The sequence below is a fragment of the Balaenoptera musculus genome, chromosome 5, assembly GCF_009873245.2.
Source record: "Balaenoptera musculus isolate JJ_BM4_2016_0621 chromosome 5, mBalMus1.pri.v3, whole genome shotgun sequence".
In the NCBI taxonomy this organism is placed as follows: Eukaryota; Metazoa; Chordata; class Mammalia; order Artiodactyla; family Balaenopteridae; genus Balaenoptera; species Balaenoptera musculus.
Window position 1 is genome coordinate 140,029,748 of NC_045789.1, and position 17,965 is coordinate 140,047,712.

The 17,965-nt window shown below is 55.0% G+C and overlaps 1 protein-coding gene across 4 annotated transcripts in view; it reads right to left on the minus strand.

Annotated features, from left to right (window-relative positions):
• The window catches only part of MAEA (macrophage erythroblast attacher, E3 ubiquitin ligase), a 30,548-nt gene extending 13,381 nt beyond the window's left edge, over positions 1-17,167 (minus strand). For all 4 annotated transcript variants that reach the window (XM_036852799.1, XM_036852798.1, XM_036852801.1 and 1 more), the window contains exons 1-2: positions 17,036-17,167; positions 1,869-2,051 (exon numbers count right to left, since the gene is read on the minus strand). In XM_036852799.1, the coding sequence (XP_036708694.1) occupies positions 1,869-2,051; positions 17,036-17,104 (252 nt within the window). In that variant the 5' untranslated portion in view covers positions 17,105-17,167. The remainder of the gene's footprint in view (positions 1-1,868; positions 2,052-17,035) is intronic.
• Between the last annotated feature and the right edge of the window lie 798 nt (positions 17,168-17,965).

The following is a 17,965-nucleotide window of genomic DNA, read 5'->3' on the forward strand; positions in this document are numbered from 1 at the left end:
GCGAACAGAGGGGCGCTCAGGACGGGCGGCGACCGGGCACCCCACCCTGACCGCCGAGGACCAGGAGGCAGGGAGGTCAGAGGGGAGCTGGGGCCCAGGGCCACGAGCAGCAGGAGTGTGGGGGCTGCTGCTACCGAGGGGACGGCAGGGTCTGTCCACCTCCTCAGGGATGTTACTGCTTTACATACGCTGGGGCTGTGCTGCCAGAGGCGTAGAACTTTAAATTTGTCATAGCTTCCTGGTTAATGAAACTACTTGTCATTGTAACGTGACTTTCTATCTTTTATAATACTTTCCCTTAAAGGCAATTTTGCTCAAAATTAAGAAAGCCAAGTGGAAGTGTTCTACACCTGCGTCACATAGCAGCCACTGTCAACCACCTGAAGTGTAGCTCGTGCAGCCCCAGCAGTGAATTCTTGATTTTATTCCATTTAAATGTTAATGGGCACAGGTGGCTGGTGGCTACACACTGGACAGCAGGTCCAGAATTCTGGTCGGCCCTTGTTTCCTTCCAGCACATTCCACTATGGTTTGGCTTCCAACTGCCATCAAGAAGTCAGCTGTCAGGATATCTGCTGCTCCTTGACAAGTGGATTTTCCTCTACCTGCTTTTAAGATTTTTCTGTCTCTCTTTTCTTCAGTCTCACTATGTGAAAATCCTAGTTACGTTTACTTTTATTTAACCTGTTTAGGTCTCCCCGTCATTCTCCCTGCACATCTCTGCTCCCGCCCGCCTCTGCTGGACTCTGGCCCACTGCAGAGGCCCTGCTCTGTTCCCTAATCTCTCACCCTCTCATGTGCTCTCGTCTTTTCATCCCTGTGCTGTATTCTAGGTAATTTCCTCAGACCCACCTTCCAGCTCACTAACTCTCTCTTTAGCTTGGTCTGATTGTTAAGTGTTAAAATGTTTGTTGTAAGCAAACATTTGAGTTTTTCATTTGCTATTTTTCACTTCTTGTATTTTTACTTGGTTCTTTTTAACTTTAAATGACATACTTTCTATTCCCTGCAGATATTTTCAAGCTATTTTTTTCATCCTTTAAGCACAGTAAAGTACGGTATTTGATAGTTTCTGTACCTGAAGTCTGTGCAGATCTCTTTCTAGTCCTGCGGTGTCGCAGTCGTGGTGTCTTGTGTACCTGTGCTGGTTACTGTAGTTGAACAATCTGATGCTCAGATAGAAGGCATCCTCCACTCAAGAGAACTGCATTTACTCTACCTGGAGCCTGGAGGCAGCACCCGCTGGGACCACTCAGACCAGGTTGAAGGAGGGGGTGGGCGGCAGTGCTTCGCCCGGCAAGTCCACTTCTGGGCACCCTCACCTGAGGTGCAGTGCTGCTGGGTCCTGCCATCAGGCCCCCCACTCTAATGGCCCTGAGTCACTGGCCAGAGAGGCCCTTGCTGGGGGCTCTCTCTAGGCAGCAGGGGTCCCTTGCCTTCTAGCCCCCCGACACCCTGCTCTCCAATTCTGGTGAATAAAATGTTTTCAAATATTTTACCTCACGTTTTAGGGCCTATCAGTGGGCATACCTACCACTCCCAGAAACAAGATACCCTACGTGCTGTTTTGAGGTGAAATTGTGAAAATAATAAATCAATCTACTACCCATCCTGGCCTCCCCCACCTGGGCTCCCTGGGACATCTGGAGTCAGGATAAGCTGGCCCTACAGGAACAGGAATGTGGGCCGGGAAGCCGGCCTTACAGCTGACACAGACTCCAGAGCGCAGACAGCAGGGGAGGGGGGCCCCTCCACCGCAGCTCCCCCAGGAGGCAGCCCCTTCTCAGGACAGCTGGGTGAAGGGTGCGCCCATGGGGTGCGTGCAGCCTGGGGGCAGAGCAGGCAGCATGGCCAGAAGCAGCACTGACCTTCCTCTTGAGGACACTGAGCTTCTCCACCACACCATCCAGGAGGCTGACCACAGAGTCCACGGCCGGACAGCTGCTCAGGGTCTTCTCCAGCTCAGCCACTACCATGGTGACGTGGCTCGTCTCCCGGTCAATGTTCTTCTGTGCGGCACGGAAGCGCTTGTTCAGCGTTTCGTAGGGCACCTGCAGAAGACAGAAGGCCACTGAGTCCACACTGTCGGCGGGTGGGCGCCACCCATCGTCCACGCGGGATGTGCGGGCCTCCTTTGTGGCACTTTTTGAGGCAAGAGGCTTCGGCTTCTCATTCTCTAAAAATGCATCTCCTCTAAAACCTGCCCGAGCCCCACAAAAGGCCCATGTGAGCGAGGGTCGCCTGTGTTCCTAGACAAGGACACAAAGGCTGAGATGCACCCTGACCCACATCTAAGATGTAGTGCAGCCTCCACTCTCCCCAGAAGCCTCCACAAGTCAGCGGACAGAAAGATCACCAAGTTCCTCTGGAATAACACAGGTAAGGAAATGACCAAAAAGGAGCGCAGTACTGCGGGCTTTAATCGGTTGGACGTGAAAGCCCGCGATGCGCAGCAGAGACGCTGACGAGCCCGGCGGGCACCAGGTTGAGGCCGGGCAGAAAGCAGCACCTCAGGTGCCCCTCAGGGTTGGGAAGGTGACGGCATCAGCACCCATGGGAGATCACAGGCACACATTTAACTGATCTCAACAAGAGGACGCCCACTCCCGAGTCATTAAAAACACACCCATTCCCTCCAGAGCACGGGAAGATAGGAAACCCACAGAGCGTCACTGAGAAGTCTGGAGAACTGCTGTTCACACACGCGTCGGCCCCCGAGGTCATCACAGCGCAGCAGGCAGGGTCCCGCACCGCACTCCAGGGACCCCTAGGGAAACCCACCGAAGACAGGGACTCCCTGCCAGCACTCCCTGCTCACACGGCGGGTCTCCGTGGAATTCTGCGATGGCTGCCACAAACCGCCCCTGTGAGCGCTTCGTCTTCAGACCTGCCCAGCAGGGAAGCACCCACTCCCGGGGCACTGCTGGCTCCACCGACACTTGCTAAGCACCAGCCGTGTGCCAGGTACCGTGCCTGGCAGGGAGGAGACCTGGGCCTGGCTCAGAGCCTGGGCTTCCCAGCAGCAGAGACCCCGGGGTGATGGCAGAGATGGGCAGGGCCAGGCTCCAGCCACGGAGGGGCCACCACAGCAGGACTCTTCGCCGGAGACCCAGCAAGGCCAGCACTGTCCTTGCCCTCAGCTACCACTCCCACTCGGCAGTGCGTAAACATGCCTGTCCACGCCTTGGGTCTCATCAGTAGTCTGAGGGGCAGAATGCCACGAGCCGAGCCACATCTGCCATGTGTGATGGGGTGCGCTCGGCGAGGGGTGGTCACCCTGCTGGGACTCGGGCTCGCTGATGACCTGCTGTGGGGTGGCTATCAAAGCACAACCGAGCTAAGAGACCAAGCCCAGCAGGACACGGGAGACGGCCTCACAAGGACATTCGGGGCCACCTGCTGCTGGTGGGCGGCGTGGGTTCCCCTGCACGGGCCACCGGACTGGTCTCCGTGGTCCACCCCCCACACTGGCCGCCTCCTCTGGACTCAGTACTTCCTGTAAGAAAAAACGGAGGGACTCCTTCGGTGTCCACTTGGTCAGAAAGTGACCACTGCATACAGCACCCAACACGGTGCCAGGCTTGTGGCAGACAGCAAACCACATGTGGTGAAGGATCCCCCCCAGCTCCTGTGGAGGGTGTGTCCTGCCACAGGATGGGATTTCTGGAGGGCGGAGGCACGACCCAGCCTTCAACCACCACCCGTGGTCTCCACGACCAGGACAGGGGGGATGGGTCTCTGCCATGGGAGCGGCACGTAGAGCAACCCCACGACTGTGTGACGCCGGCGCCGGGCAAGGTGCGCCAGGGTCCCCAGCTGCCGTCGGTCTGCCCCCCCACGCCACCGTCCTGACCCGACGACCCCCCCAGGCAGCCTCCATGGTGCGCAGACAGGGAGAGACACCCGCAGGGGGCTGAGGTCAGGGCTGGTGGGGTGTCACTGATGACTGCAAACGCCCTTCCAGGCTGTTGGTTAAACCCAAGTGAGTGTAGGCGTTAATTTTACTGCTTGAAAGAGTGAGCACTCAGTTCCAGAACGACTGGGAAGTGGCTCACCGGCTGTGCCCTCAGGACCCAGGGCCAGGAGCGGAGGCAGCCTGCCCGGGTCCCGCAGGCCATCTGCGTGAACACACTGTGTATTTGTAATCTGAGCTGGACCGATACATTCATAAAAGAAAACAAAGTGGAATTACTAGAAAACAAATTGAACAAATCCCACGATGCACAATAAACAAAAGCTCCTAAGTTGTTTTTTATTATCACATCCAGACGTTAAAATTCTATTCCAATAAATGTAATCAAAACAACCACGACACAGAAGAAAAGAGTCACATGCCTGCACAGGCACGGGTGCGATCACGGGCCAGGAGTCCGCGGGTCCCTGTCCCGGGCCAGAGAGCCCGCACGGGCCGGGCACACACCGGTACACCCGTGCGCGTCACCGAGGCAGGGGGATTCCAAAGAAAGCTCCGTGGGCTGGGGATCCGACTTTTAACTCTTATCCAAAAAAGATGCCGGTGACGCTCTCACACTCATCCTCAGTCCACTGTCAGGATCCAGTCCCAACAATTTACACTGTAAGGTGATAGTTCAAGCTTACCTATTTCTCTTCTGAGGAAAGAAGCCGACTCAGGATCTGGCATACGTCCACAGTGCGGGAACGGAACCACGGCACAGCCCGGCCGGTGGTGGTGGTGGTGGCGGCGGCGAGGGTGCCGCCCCCGCCCACGGCCCACACCCGGCCCCACCTGCGCTCCTGATGGCTCCGGACCCTCCCGTCCCCCAGAGGCGTCCCCTGCACCTGCACCAGCCCCACGCCTCTCCTGGCCCTGGCCATCCTCCCACGTCACAGACCGCCGGCCCACATGCTCGGGGCCCACGCCAGCTGGGCCACGCGTTCTGCACGGCTGAGCTTTCGGGTCCCACCCTCTGCTGCCCGTGCCCCCCTCCCCCTGTACGAGCACCTGGAATCGACGTCCTTCCCGGGGCCGCCGGGCCGCCCAGGCCTTGCCTCTCCCGCCTTTCCCCAACTGTCCCCTGCTGTTCTGTCACCCACAGCTCCTCAGCCTCCTTCCCAAGGGGCTTTTGCCAAAAGAAGGGGTGGAATTTCAGAAATGCTGAAGACTCTACACCATGCCAAGGTATCACTGAGAACGAGGCAAAATTGAGATGCTTTCAGATAGGCAAGGCTCCAAACCCCTTAGCAGCCAAACCCCTTCTGGGAGGAAAACTACTCAGAGACAGTCCTTGGTGAGACAACAAAATCACAGAGATATGAGAAATGGCAGTGAGGGGGGAAACCAACAAAGAGCCAGACCAAGAGAAAAAATATGTGTTCTTTAATACATTCCTAAAAGCACAGGCAATAAAAACAAGAGTAACAAATGGGACTACATTAAAGTTTAAAACTTCTGCAAAGCAAAGGGAGCAATCATCAGAGCGCAACGGCAACCCGGGAACGGGAAGAGATGTTTGCAGACCACACGCCTGATAAAGGGTTACTATCCAGGCTTCATAAGGAGCCCCGAAAGCTCCACGACGGAGAGACAAATAACCCAACTGAGAAACGGGCCACGGACCTCAACTGACATTTCTCCGGAGAAGAGGGACGCGGCCCCGACACGTGTGGGCAGGCGCTCAGCACCACTAACACTCGGGGAAACGCCAGTCACAACCACGAGGAGAGCAGCGCACACCTCGGGCCGCTCCCAGCGGGAACAGGAAGCAGCTGTGCTGGGGGGTGCCGGCCCCTCCTCTGGGACTCCGCCTCCAGGACCGGCAGGAACAGTGTGTGCTGTGGGGCGTTCTGTCAGAGTGGCCCGAGCTGACTTAAGAGAGTCCTAGGGATCTGAGCGCGACTCAGCACTGCTGGACACTTAGAAATGATGGAGACGGCTCATTTGTTTTCTACCTGGATAAAAAAATATCCTGAATGATACTGGTAACATACGGGCAATGGTGCCTGATTCAAAGCACTGGTCCAGGAAGGCACGGAGACCAAGGAGGGTGGGGGACCCGGGGGTGGACCCGCGTGCATGGTCAGTGTGGCCAGCCAGAGAGACAGGGCAATTCAGGGCCGAGAGGACCAGCTGTCTCCCAACAGAGGCGCCGGGACTGGACCGCACGTGGGAAAAGGACAAACCTCAACCTGTGCCCCATACAATCTGCACAGATTCCCTTGAAATGGACCACACACCTAAACATAAACGCTGAAACTGTAAAAATCCTCGACGTAAACATAGGAGAGAATCTTCACAACCTTGAAATAGGCAAAGATTTCTTGCAGGTATACAAAATGCACTAACTGTAAAAGAGGAATCAGTAAATTAGTCTTTATCAAAACTAAAACCTTCGCCCTTTGAAAGATAATTTAAGGTAAGCTGCACCACTTTTTTTTTTTTAAACCACACCCCCCTTTTTAAATTTTATTTTTGGCTGCACTGGGTCTTCGTTGCTGCGTGTGGGCTTTTCTCTAGTTGCGGCGAGCGGGGGCTAGTCTTCGTGGTGGTGCGCAGGCTTCTCACTGCGGTGGCTTCTCTTGTTGCGGAGCACGGGCTCTAGGCACGTGGGCTTCAGTAGCTGTGGCTCACAGGCTCTGGAGTGCAGGCTCAGTAGTTGTGGCGCACGGGCTTAGTTGCTCCATGGCATGTGGGATCTTCCCGGACCAGGGCTCAAACCCGTGTCCCCTGCATTGACAGGCGGATTCTTAACCACTGCGCCACCAGGGAAGTCCCCCTGTATCACTTTTTATTTTACCAATTTCTAATTGAGATATAATTCAGATACTATAAAATTCACCCTTTTAATTCAAGTAAACAACTTAGTGGTGTTTAGTACAATCACAAGGCTGTGCAACCATCAGCACCATCTACTTCCAGAACATTTTCATCACCCCAAAAAGAAACCCGTTGCCTACAGAAGTACTCCCCATAGCCAAGCAACCAGCCACTAATCTACCGTCTACTTGAATGGACCTGCCTATTCTGGACATTTCATATCAATGGAATCATACATTCTGTGGCCTTTTGTGTGTGGCTTTTTTTTTAAACTTAGCATAATGCTTCCAAGGCTCATCCGTGATGTAGCGTGTACTTCATTCCTTTTTCTGGCTGAATAGTATTCCATTATGCGAATACCACATTTGTTTATGCACTCATAAGTTGATGGACATTTTAGTTGCTTCCACTTTGGAGCTATTATGAATAATAAGGCTATAAATTCCTGCACAGGTGTTTGTATGGGCACGTTTTCACTTCTCCTGGGTAGATTATCTAGGAGTGGAACTGCTGGGTCATATGGTAACTGTGTGTAACTTTCTGAAGAACTACCAGACTGCTCTCCACCGCAGCTGCGCCGTTTTACATTCCTCAGCGTCTGTCAGGATTGTAGCTTCTCCACACCCTCCTCCAGCACTTGTTACTGCCCATCTTTCTGCTCACAGTCATTCCCATGGGCATAAAGCAGTGCCTCATCACGCTTTCGTTACTTCACTCATGACGAATGATGTCGTGCATCTCCTCTTATGCTCATTAGCCATTTGTATCTCTTCTTCAGAGGAGTCTCCTCAAACCATTTGCTCGTTTTTACATTGGGTTATTTGTCTTTATATTATTGAACTGTAAGAGTTCTTTACATATTCTGGATAACAGATCCTTATCAAAAATGATCTGCAAATATTTTCTCTCTCTTCTGTTAGTCTTTTCACTTTCTTAACAGCATACCTTTGAAACACAAGCTTCTTCCCTTTAATGAAATCCAATTTATCAGTGTTATTGTAAATAAAACTCTTTTCTTCATTTCCCTTTTCACTGTTCATTTCTAGGATACAGAAATACAAATTATTTCTATTATATAAACTGATCTTGTATCCTGCAACCTTGCTGAACCAGATTATTAGTTCTAACAGGTTTGTGTGTGTGTGTTGTATACGAGTGTATTCCTTAGGACTTTCCATACACAAGATGATTTCATCTGCAAATTGAGTTTTACTTCTTCCTCTCCAATCTGAATGCCTGCTATTTATTTTTCTTGCCCAGCTGCCCCAATCGGAACCTCCAGGACAACGCTGAACGGAAATGGTGAGTGGACGTCCTTGTCTTTTTGCTGATCTTAGGGGAAAGCTTTTGGTGTTTCACCACGAAGCACGATGTCGGCTGTGGTTTTCTCAGAGATGCCCTTTATCAGGTAGAGGAAGTTCTCGCCTATTCCTAGTTTGTTGAGTGTTTTTATCATGAAAGGGTGATGGATTTTGTCAAGTGTTTTTATCTGTGTCTACTGAGGTGATCATGTGGTTTTTGTCCTTTATACTATTAGTATGGCATTATGTTGGCTTTTACATGTTGAACCAACCTTGCATTCCTGGGGTAAATCCCACTTAGTCATGGTACATAACCCTTTTCATATGTTGTCAGATTCAGTTTGCTGGCATGCTGTTGAGGATTTTAGCACCTATATTCATTCATAAGGACTGGTGTGTAGTTTTCTTGTGGTATTGTTTGTCTGGTTCTGGTATCAGGGTAAAACTGACCTCACAGAACAAGCTGGGAAACTTCCTTCCGCTTCCATTTTTTGGCTGTTTGTGAGGGAGCAATGTTAACTCTTTTTTAAACATTTAATAGAATTCACCAGTGAAGCCATCATGTCCTGGGCTTTTCTTTATGGGAAGTTTTTTTTTTTAATCTTTTTACATGGTATAGGCTACTCAGCCACCATTTTCACAAAAGGGTGATTTTATGCGGTTCAACTCAACACACTTTTCCTTCTACATATTTTCTGTTTGTATTCCTCACCCAGTACTCAACAAGGAAGAGGGTATTGGAGCTTTCTCATCAATTTGAACCAGCTTTTTATGGTTCACATTTGGTGGATTTTTTTAAGGTTTGTTACTTGCTTTTAAATTCTGGTTTTATCTTATCTGGTTATACCAAAAAATTAAATTTGTATTAATCAAATCTACTTAATGTTTCCTTGGTAATTTGTTTCACTACAGCTTTTAAGATCATAGAATTTCTCCATTTAATTAGTTGAATGTTAAACTATATTTCCTCCAGTACCTCTTTCCCCTTCAGTGACTCGCAAAAAGTAATCCTTCCTGTTTTCCTAACTGAAACAGAATCTGGCAAACACCCTAATCGAGACCTGTATGAAACATCTGTACTCTCACCCAGTTCCACAGCAGCCCTCCCACACCGTGCCATCTGCTTTGGTACGTGTCTCTTCAAACCTTCTCCAGTGTTTGCTGTGGGTTTTCTCACAGTATTTGCTGACAAAGAGATGCATTTTAGTTTGTTCTCATAATGTTTTCAGCCATTTTTACCAGCACAGGAAGGAAGTATTTCCCCAATGGCATGAGGCCTTTTATCTTTCACAATTAAGAAACCTTAGAAGAGGTTTCTAAATATTTATCACAAAGCTAACAACATCTTGTAAAGTGTTGGACTGAGCCCTGAATGGCAGCAGACGCCCCTGCCTGGCCTGGAGAGCTGCGCCTCGTGTTCCGGCGTGTGGCACGAGAGTCTCACGAGTCACAGTGGCTCCACGCTCCCCTGGGCTGACCTCCCCGGGCACAGCACACACCTGAGGGAGGCTCACGAAGGACAGTAGTGCTTCAAGCCCCCTCTCTCAAATAGGCTTCTTGAAAAGTGACATGTCGCTGGTCCACCTCTAGGGGGATGCGATGAGATGCACTTTTCACTCCGTGAAGTGCGGACAAAGCTGGAGGCGGGAAGGGCACTGCCAGCACCTCCATATTCTCCCTCCTGGGGGCAGGGTCCTCTCACCCGCGACTGCTGGTTACTCACAGGCATCCTTTCGTGCCACTGGTCCATCTCAGCAAGGGCAGTATGAGTAGAACAGTACACGCTGCAAATGCTGAGTTAGCCGGCGTGCACACAAGGCAGCCTGGCACCAGGCCTCCACATGAGCGTCTCCAGGCCCGGGACGGCTCACTCACCAAACACGACACACAGAGCCCGAGCAGGCACCAGTGCCGACTATATGCATAACGCCAGGGAAACACTGTCTCACCCTTTCCATACAACGTATAACCAAAGCCAGCAATTTTGCAACAAGGCTGTTACTTCCGCAGTTTCATAGCAGACCCTGGTGTCCCGCAGAGACACCCTTCTTGGAGCTTCCCTCGTGATAAATAAGAAAGGTCTGATCGAGCACACAGAGAAGTCAGATGGCGTCTTTACGGCTGCTGCTGGCGTCTGCAAACAGAAACCCAGCCCCCGCTGCCGCTGCCAGCCACGGCGCCTCCACTGGCGCCCACTGCTGGCGTGCTGCAGTCACCCTAACGTTTTACCCCTCCTGGCATTTTCCCAGGAGATGTTCTACTGGTTATTGCTGGGATGCAGAAAAGTGACTGACTTTTGTCTATTTTTCATGTACCCAGTTACTGTGTTGACCTTTATAATTAATTGCAGTCATTTTCTGGTTAATTTGCTTGTGTTTCTGGGTACATAAACATATTCTGTCTCATTCGTTCTAATAGCTACATTTACTTGTTTCAATCTTACTTCACTGGATAGAATTGCCAAAATAATATTTAATAATTCATCTGTTATTTGAAGAGTTATTTCTTCTATGCCCTCCAAAGAGCTTATAATCCCAGTGGTTAGAAACAAAGAAGCAAAACACAGTTAAGTCAAATGGCAGTGGCAGCTAAGGAGAAAAACAGAGCAGAAGAGGGGATGGTGGGCCTCCCAGTCTAAATAAGGTGGTCGCACTGAGAAGGTGGTTACCTGAGCAGAGACCAGGGAAGGTGAAGGAATAAGCCAGACTGACATCTGGGCAAAGTAAACAAGAGCAAAGACTCTGAGGCCCCCCATGCTGGCACATCCTGTAGCAGCGGGGAGGCCACTGTGGCTCAGTGTCCAAAGGAGTGGAGGTGGCGGGGAGGGAGGGGGAGGGGGAGGCGAGGAGGTGGGGGAGGAGGGGGAGGAGGACGATGTGGGGGAGGAGGAAGAGGGGGCCAAGTCATGAGGCCCTGGAGGGCCACTCTCACAACCCTGGACTTTACCCCGAGTAAGACGGAGGCAGCCAGGAAGAAGCACGGGCAGTGCCGGGGACAGCCGGGGGCTCCTTCAACCACCCGGAGAGGGACTGGTTCAGGCCACGGTGGCAGAGTGAAAAGGATGTGAGGACAGGCTGGATGTGAGCTCTGAGAACGGCGGGGTCAAGGCTGCCTCCAGGGTTCCAGCCTGAGCCAAATGGGATGGAAGCGCCGTCCCCCAGTGAGACCGGGACGATGGGGGAGCGGGTTTGCGAAGGGGCCGGGTAAGACAACGAGTTCAGACTTCCACGTGCTGGGACACCTTACAGACCCAAGAGGGGACGTCTGACAGGCTCCCGGGTCCAAGGCTCTGGGGCTGGCGAGGGGATCCAGCTGGGAGTCATCGGTACACACGGGGGTCCTCAAACAAGGTCACCAAGGCAGCGAGCGGTCCCAACGAGGAGGATGAGGGGCGGCTGTGAGCCTGGGAGGAGCCAGGTGTGGGTGGCGTCACGGAAGCCGCCTGGGACCCTACGCCGGGAAGGAAGGGCGGCCTGTGGCACACGTGGTGAGAAGTGGGGGCGAGCACCAGACGCTGTCAGGGGCTCAGGCAGCACCATGGGGTCACCTGGAGATCCTGGCCAGAGCCCTGCCAGGGAGTGATGGGGCAAAACCAGCCCGGAGGCCGCTCATGAGACCGGGAGGTGGCCATCTCGAAGGGGGTGCCCCGAGGGTGCTGTCCAGTTGTCACCTAGAAGGCCACGGCATGCACACCGTGAGTGCACAGAGGGGCAGGGCGCAGACACTCCTCCCCGGCAGCTGAGCCTTGAAGGAAGGAGAGAGGGGTGCGGGCCGGGGTGGGGGGGGGTGAGAAAGGAAACTCCGAAGGCTGCCCCACCCGGAATGCCGCTCATGGACAAGAGTGAGATGTGACTGTTTAAGGGATTTCCCCCCAGACAGAGGAGACGCTCCCTCGGCCAACAGCTACCGCCGGTGCCCCCCACGGGCAGGAGCTCTTCCAGGCGCTGGGAGGGCGACAACCGCCCAGACACGGCCCCTCACTGAGGACCAGCGTCCCAAGGGGGCATCTGACAGAAAAAGCGCCAGAGGGTGACCGAAGCCAAAAAGAAAACACCAGGGTGAGGGCCAGAGCGCAGGGGCCGCAGGGCCGGATCCGGCTCAGGGCGGTGGCCTGGGGCCACGTGGGCAACGTCACGTCGGCAGAGCCCTGGCCCAGCCGGCTGGTGGAGCGCTAGGACGCCGGCTCCCACATGCAGAGACCTGGGCGGGACACAGGATGGGGCGGGGAGCTGGGGGCGGTCTGGCTCAGATGGGGCAGGGCAGGGGGGCCGCTGTCACGACGGGAAAGGGGACGAGGCCAGGCCCCAGGGGCTGCGCGTGGTGGCAGGGGAAGGCTGGCTCCGTGGACGGCGAGGCCATCGGCCCGGCTGGGGCTTTTCTCCCCTCGGCCATATTCTGCGCCATAGTCCAGTTATCAAACTACTCAGCAATATTTAGTTGTTAACTATTGGTTAGTGGTGATTGAAACAGTGCATAATTCTGGTTTTCAAAAGGTTGTAAAAAACGTACACCTGAAAATAACCAACTGTTACCCCGGCGGAAGCTGCTTGGCCAGGTTCAGGTCAGCATCAAACATCCCGCCTCAGCCCGCCCGCCTCTTCCCGGCCCGTCTTCCCGCCCCGCCGCGTCCCCGCCCCCGGGCCCGTGTCGCCAGCCAGGCGCTCAGTGACCCCTGCCCCCTTTGCAGGGCTCTGGGGACGTCCGAGCTGCCTCGCTCCAGTGGGACCGTGAGCCTTCGGTGTCAGGGTTGCCAAGACTTAAACTCAGCGCACATGGCTCCTCTCCAAAACACGCCTCCCCGGCCACCCCCAAACCGGTGCGCTGAAACTCTGTGTCCCTCGTTTAATGCCTCCTGCCACCAAGCATGTGACCAGGACAGGGCCTCACCCGTCTCTCCCTGAGGCCGCCCCGCTGTCGTGCACCATCGGGTCCCCCTCTCCCAGGTTTGTTCCGAGAGTTCCAAGAGCGCAGATGTCACGTGCTCAGGGATCATGGTTGTTACAGACCCGGCCGGAAGCCAGGCGCCTGAGGCGTGTGCGGCCACACGGCTCCCCCAACAGCTCTGCCACCACCTGCCCAGGGCTGGGGGTCAGCACCGGCTCCAACAGCCCACTCCTTACAGAGAAATGGAGATTAGAAAGCCCTTTCTTTTCCAGACTTGAAATCTGTTTAAAACACTAACAACACTTAAAAACACAAGCAGTGAGCAGGGACCCCTCACGACAACCCACGTGTCTCCGGGAGGGCCCGGCGCGGAGGACGCAAGGACAGGACACGCCACCAGGTCGCCTTCGTGTGGTCAAACATCCCGCCAGCGACAGTGAGAGACAGGGGAGCGCGAAGCCAGGAGGACGCACGGGGCAGGCACACGCTTCAGAGAGGGGCACGCAGCCGAGCTCTGGGTGTGTGGGGCTCTGGAAGCCAAGGCCATGTGCGGGCTCTTTCAGCTGAGAACAAACACTGCCCTGAAGGTGTGACGAGGCTGCAGCCTGAGAAGAAGGCAATCATGATGCAAGCAGCTGCGGACCAGAGACGGCCAGCGTCGGAGGGAGGGACTGGCTCACTCGGGAAATCACAAAACCTAAAGTAAAAAGAGGTCAGGCCCCAGCCACGGCCACCACCTGGGACACAGCATAATCAGATACTTGTCTCAAAAGTCTGAACACTTTATGCTACCAGCGTTTCTCAAACTTGAGAACATGTGATCCCCCAAGCCCGGCTGAGACCAAGTTTGGAAAACCGCACTGAAAGTTATAACTTTAGCATGTAATTGGCACACAAACTTTCTACAAGTACAAAGCCAGGATTTGAAATTGCAGGGCAGTACTTGGTCAACAAAACCGTCACCACATTAAAAGCAGCAGATTTTTTCAAAGACACAGGAGAATCTGCCTCCAGACCCAGCTGGGAGCAACGGCCACACTCCCAGCCTGTCACATGTGACGAGGAGGGGACAGCTGGGAGAGGGGCTGGGGAGCCAGCATGAGGTTCCAGGTGAGCCCAGAGGTGGGCCCAGGTGAGCTCAAGGGGAGGAGTCAGGGTCCAAAGCAGGTTTCCAGAGATGATGCCAGGTCCCTCCCCTGGGCTGAGCGAACTCCCACCTGATCTGGACGGTGACAAAGAAGGCCTCCAAAATATGATTTTCCTTCAGTTATCCAAAGGAAAAAAACAGAAGTAAAAACTCCAAAAACTAATGGGATAATTAGCAAAGTAATTTGGAGAATAAACACAAATTGCTTTTATAATCAGAAAAAACTTCTACAAACATAATTAGAACAGGGTTTCCAGTTGACGATGGTGGGTCATGCCCTGGAGTTTCCACTTCTCCTTCCCTGAGGCCTGAGGGGCACGACCCACAACCCGACACACTGCAGGGAAAGGTGCCAGCCAGGGCCGGAGCACAGGGCGCCCGGGAACGCCCGCTGCGGTAAGAACAAGTTCCCCACAGCAAGGTCCAGACCAGTGGTTCTCATGGGGACCACCCGCACCCCCGGCCCAGGACAGGCGGCAAAGCTAGAGGCATCCCAGAGGCGTGCTCCTCACATCTGGGGGCCGAGGCCAAGACGCACCCACACGTCCACAGGCTTGGGCCGCCCCGCCCCGGGGGGAGCAGGGGCTCCGGGAGGGGAGGGCCGCTCCGCCCTCCAACAGGGAGGAAGCCCCGTACTGTCTGAAGGGCGCTCGCCCGCTGCACGCTCGGCCCTGCCACCCTGCGCGAGAAGCTGCCTTTGGGCTAGAGAAGCACAACCGACGCCTTCCAGAACGCCCACCCTCAGCCGTCACCCCTGCCCCCTGCCCTGTCCCCCCGCCCCCTCTCCCCGCACCCCCTGCCTCTGGACTCTCTCCAGACCATGAACAGCACAGCTCCCGAGCCAACAGCCCTTCCCATGTTCCTCGTGAAACCTCCTCATTATCCAGTAGGAATTACTCCTGACAAAAATGTTAACTCAGCAGTGACACACATGTCAAGAGAACAGAGGAATTATCCTGTGGGATCTAAATAATCTGTGAGGGAAAATGGAGAGAGTACCTTGCAAAAATTCTACTTTTTAAAATCATTCCAGAAAAGAAGTGAAATGTCTTTATTTGGCAAGCTCACTTGAAATGATACTATAATATTTCTTGGGACTTCCCTGGTGGTGCAGTGGTTAAGAATCTGCCTGCCAATGCAGGGGACACGGGTTCGAGCCCTGGTCCGGGAAGATCCCACATGCCGCAGAGCAACTAAGCCCATGCGCCACAACTACTGAGCCTGTGCTCTATAGCCCGCGAGCCACAACTACTGAGCCCACATGCCACAACTACTGAAGCCCATGTGCCTAGAGCCCGTGCTCTGCAACAAGAGAAGCCACCGCAATAAAGAATAGCCCCCACTCGCCGCAACTAGAGAAAGCCCACGTGCAGCAACGAAGACCCAATGCAGCCAAAAAAGAACCAAAACCAAAATCCTTTACCTCTAGGAGTATCTGCCTAACTACGTTAATCAAAGCCTGTTTGATAAGTCTGCAACTCAGACTCCGTTCACGATTATGAAACGAGAGAGAAGGACTCGGAGGAGGGATCCTGCCTGTCTGGTGTTCCCCACATTCACCACCACGGTTTTCATCTCTGAACCTTCTTGTCTGTCAGTCAAGAGGCAGGCCTGGCAGGGGCTGAGTGAGACCAAAGCTCACAGTCAGCGGTTCCCACTCACGCCCCTTGGTTTTGGTTGGGTGCCCCGGGCAGCAGAGAATCGTGGCCTACGAGCCGCAGGGTCTTGCGGGAGTGGAATGTCAAAACAGCACGCCCTACACCTGCGATCCAGCAAACAGGCATCTGGCTCAGGCCAGCAGCGCTTCCCTTCCTTCCCTTCAGCTACCTTCCCCCAGCCACAGCCCTCTCTTCACCCTGAGCCGACCCAGGCGTGCTCGTCTGACAGGAGTAAACAACCTCAGAGGCGGTGAGGACCCTCCCGAGGTCTCCGAGGAAGTGAACACAGGGCTCACAGCAAGCTGGCCACACCGCACCCACCCTCTGCCACCACTGACGTGGACAGGCATGCTGGGTCCTCCAGGAGGAGAGATGCGACGTGGCCCCCGGGAAAGGAATTCAGACGCACGCAGGCTCGGCCGCAGCTCTCCTGGGAATGTTATAACCTTGAGCGTTGAAGGAATTTATTCCCAGGTGCTTCACTGTAGTCAATCACCATCGAATCCTCTACTAACTAGGTAAGAACTAGCACCGACCCCTCTCCCGGGAACACCGATTTCATCCCAGCGTAAGTCGACTTGCCTCAGCGACCATCCAAGGTCACCCAACTGGCGACCGAGTGGCAAGGGCTGTATTTCAGGTTTGGTGACGCCCCGCAAATGGGTTCCCATTGGGTCGTGAGGTCTCTCCTCACAGGTTCCCTAATTAGAGGCTGGAAGCCATCCATCAACACCGTCTGACACGAGCTTCCGGGAGGAGAGCTGGACACCAACCGCCAGTCACGGTGGGCACTCTGGCTGGGCGCCCGCGACCCCACAGCCCTGAGATCCCAGCCTCCAAAGTCACCAGCCTGTCTACGACCAGGACTGTCGCTGATGCAGTTCACGGTATTATAGAACGAAGGGGCCACAATCGGGCTCCGGAGGGAGAAGCGGGGCGCCAGGCAGACGCGCTCCCCGCCCTGTCACGAAGGCAGGCGGGAGCATGGATGGCCACACGCCACACCCGCCCGGCCCTCAGGTCCCCTGCCCCCGGGAAGCCCGGCCGCCAGCCCCGGCCCCCAGAGAGACGGGCCCCCAGCCCCTGGGGAGCCCGGCCCCCAGAGTCCGGCCCCCGGGGAGCCCAGCCCCCAGACCCCCGGCCCCGGGGAAGTCCGGCCCCCAGACCCCCGGCCTCCGCCCGGCGCCCCATGCCGCGCCCTGGCCTTCGCCCCGCCCCTCCCCCTCCCCCGCCCGGCCAGGCGCGGGCGCCCCCCGGCCGCAGTCCCCACCTTGAGGGTCGGGTACTCCTGCACCTTCAGGGTCATGGAGAGCTGAGCCGCGGACTCTTGCACCGCCATCTTGGACCGGCCAAAACATTAGCGGGCGGAGCGGAAGCGCGGCGCGCGGCACGCCGGGTAGTGACGTCGCGGGGCGGGGCGCGCCGATGCCTGCACCAATCACATCCGTCCCCACCCCGTGGCGGAGAATGGGCGCCGAGGGGCGTCCACTCCACCCAATCATCGCCGGCCTTTCTCTCGTTCAGCCAATCAGAGGGAAGCACGGCTGGGCGCGGTCTCTCCTTGAACTTGAGGCGGGGCGGGGCGGCTTCTCTCCACCCGTCGCTCGCTTGCTGCCCTAGCCCCAGTGCTGGCTTCCCAGAGCGCCCCCGTGGGTGGGGGTGGGGGGTCGGGGTCCCGCGAGGAGCGCGGCTATGGGGGTGACTGGGCTCGCGTGGGGGCCCCTGGAGGCAATGACCCCTCCCTCCTGATTAGGACCCCTCCTTGCAGTGACCCCGCGTGGTAGTCGTGGCCAGAATGTCTGCAGGCCACGGGTGCCTGTCAGCCGGCTACTTTCCATGGGCCTCTCTCCGCAGAGGAATGCGTCTGGAGCCTGACACGGAGCCGCAGGTTCCCGCTGGGGAGGAGGAGAACTGAAATGGTTAAGGAAAGAGGCTCCCACAGTGTAACAAGGACCCGGTGCGGGGAGAGCATCCAGCATCCCTGGCATCCACACCGACTCTAGTTTCCTTTCAACCACTTCACATTCTTATTCCCTTTTATTCCTTTTAAAAATAGAAATTAAATTAGGTTTCACTAGTTAAGAGAAGACTTTCAAATTAAGCCACATCTCACACTCATTTCTGAAACGATTTTTTAAAGAAATATTAAGTTTAGCATTGAAAAAAAAACCTAACGTGACACAAGAAAGCCACTGTCGCA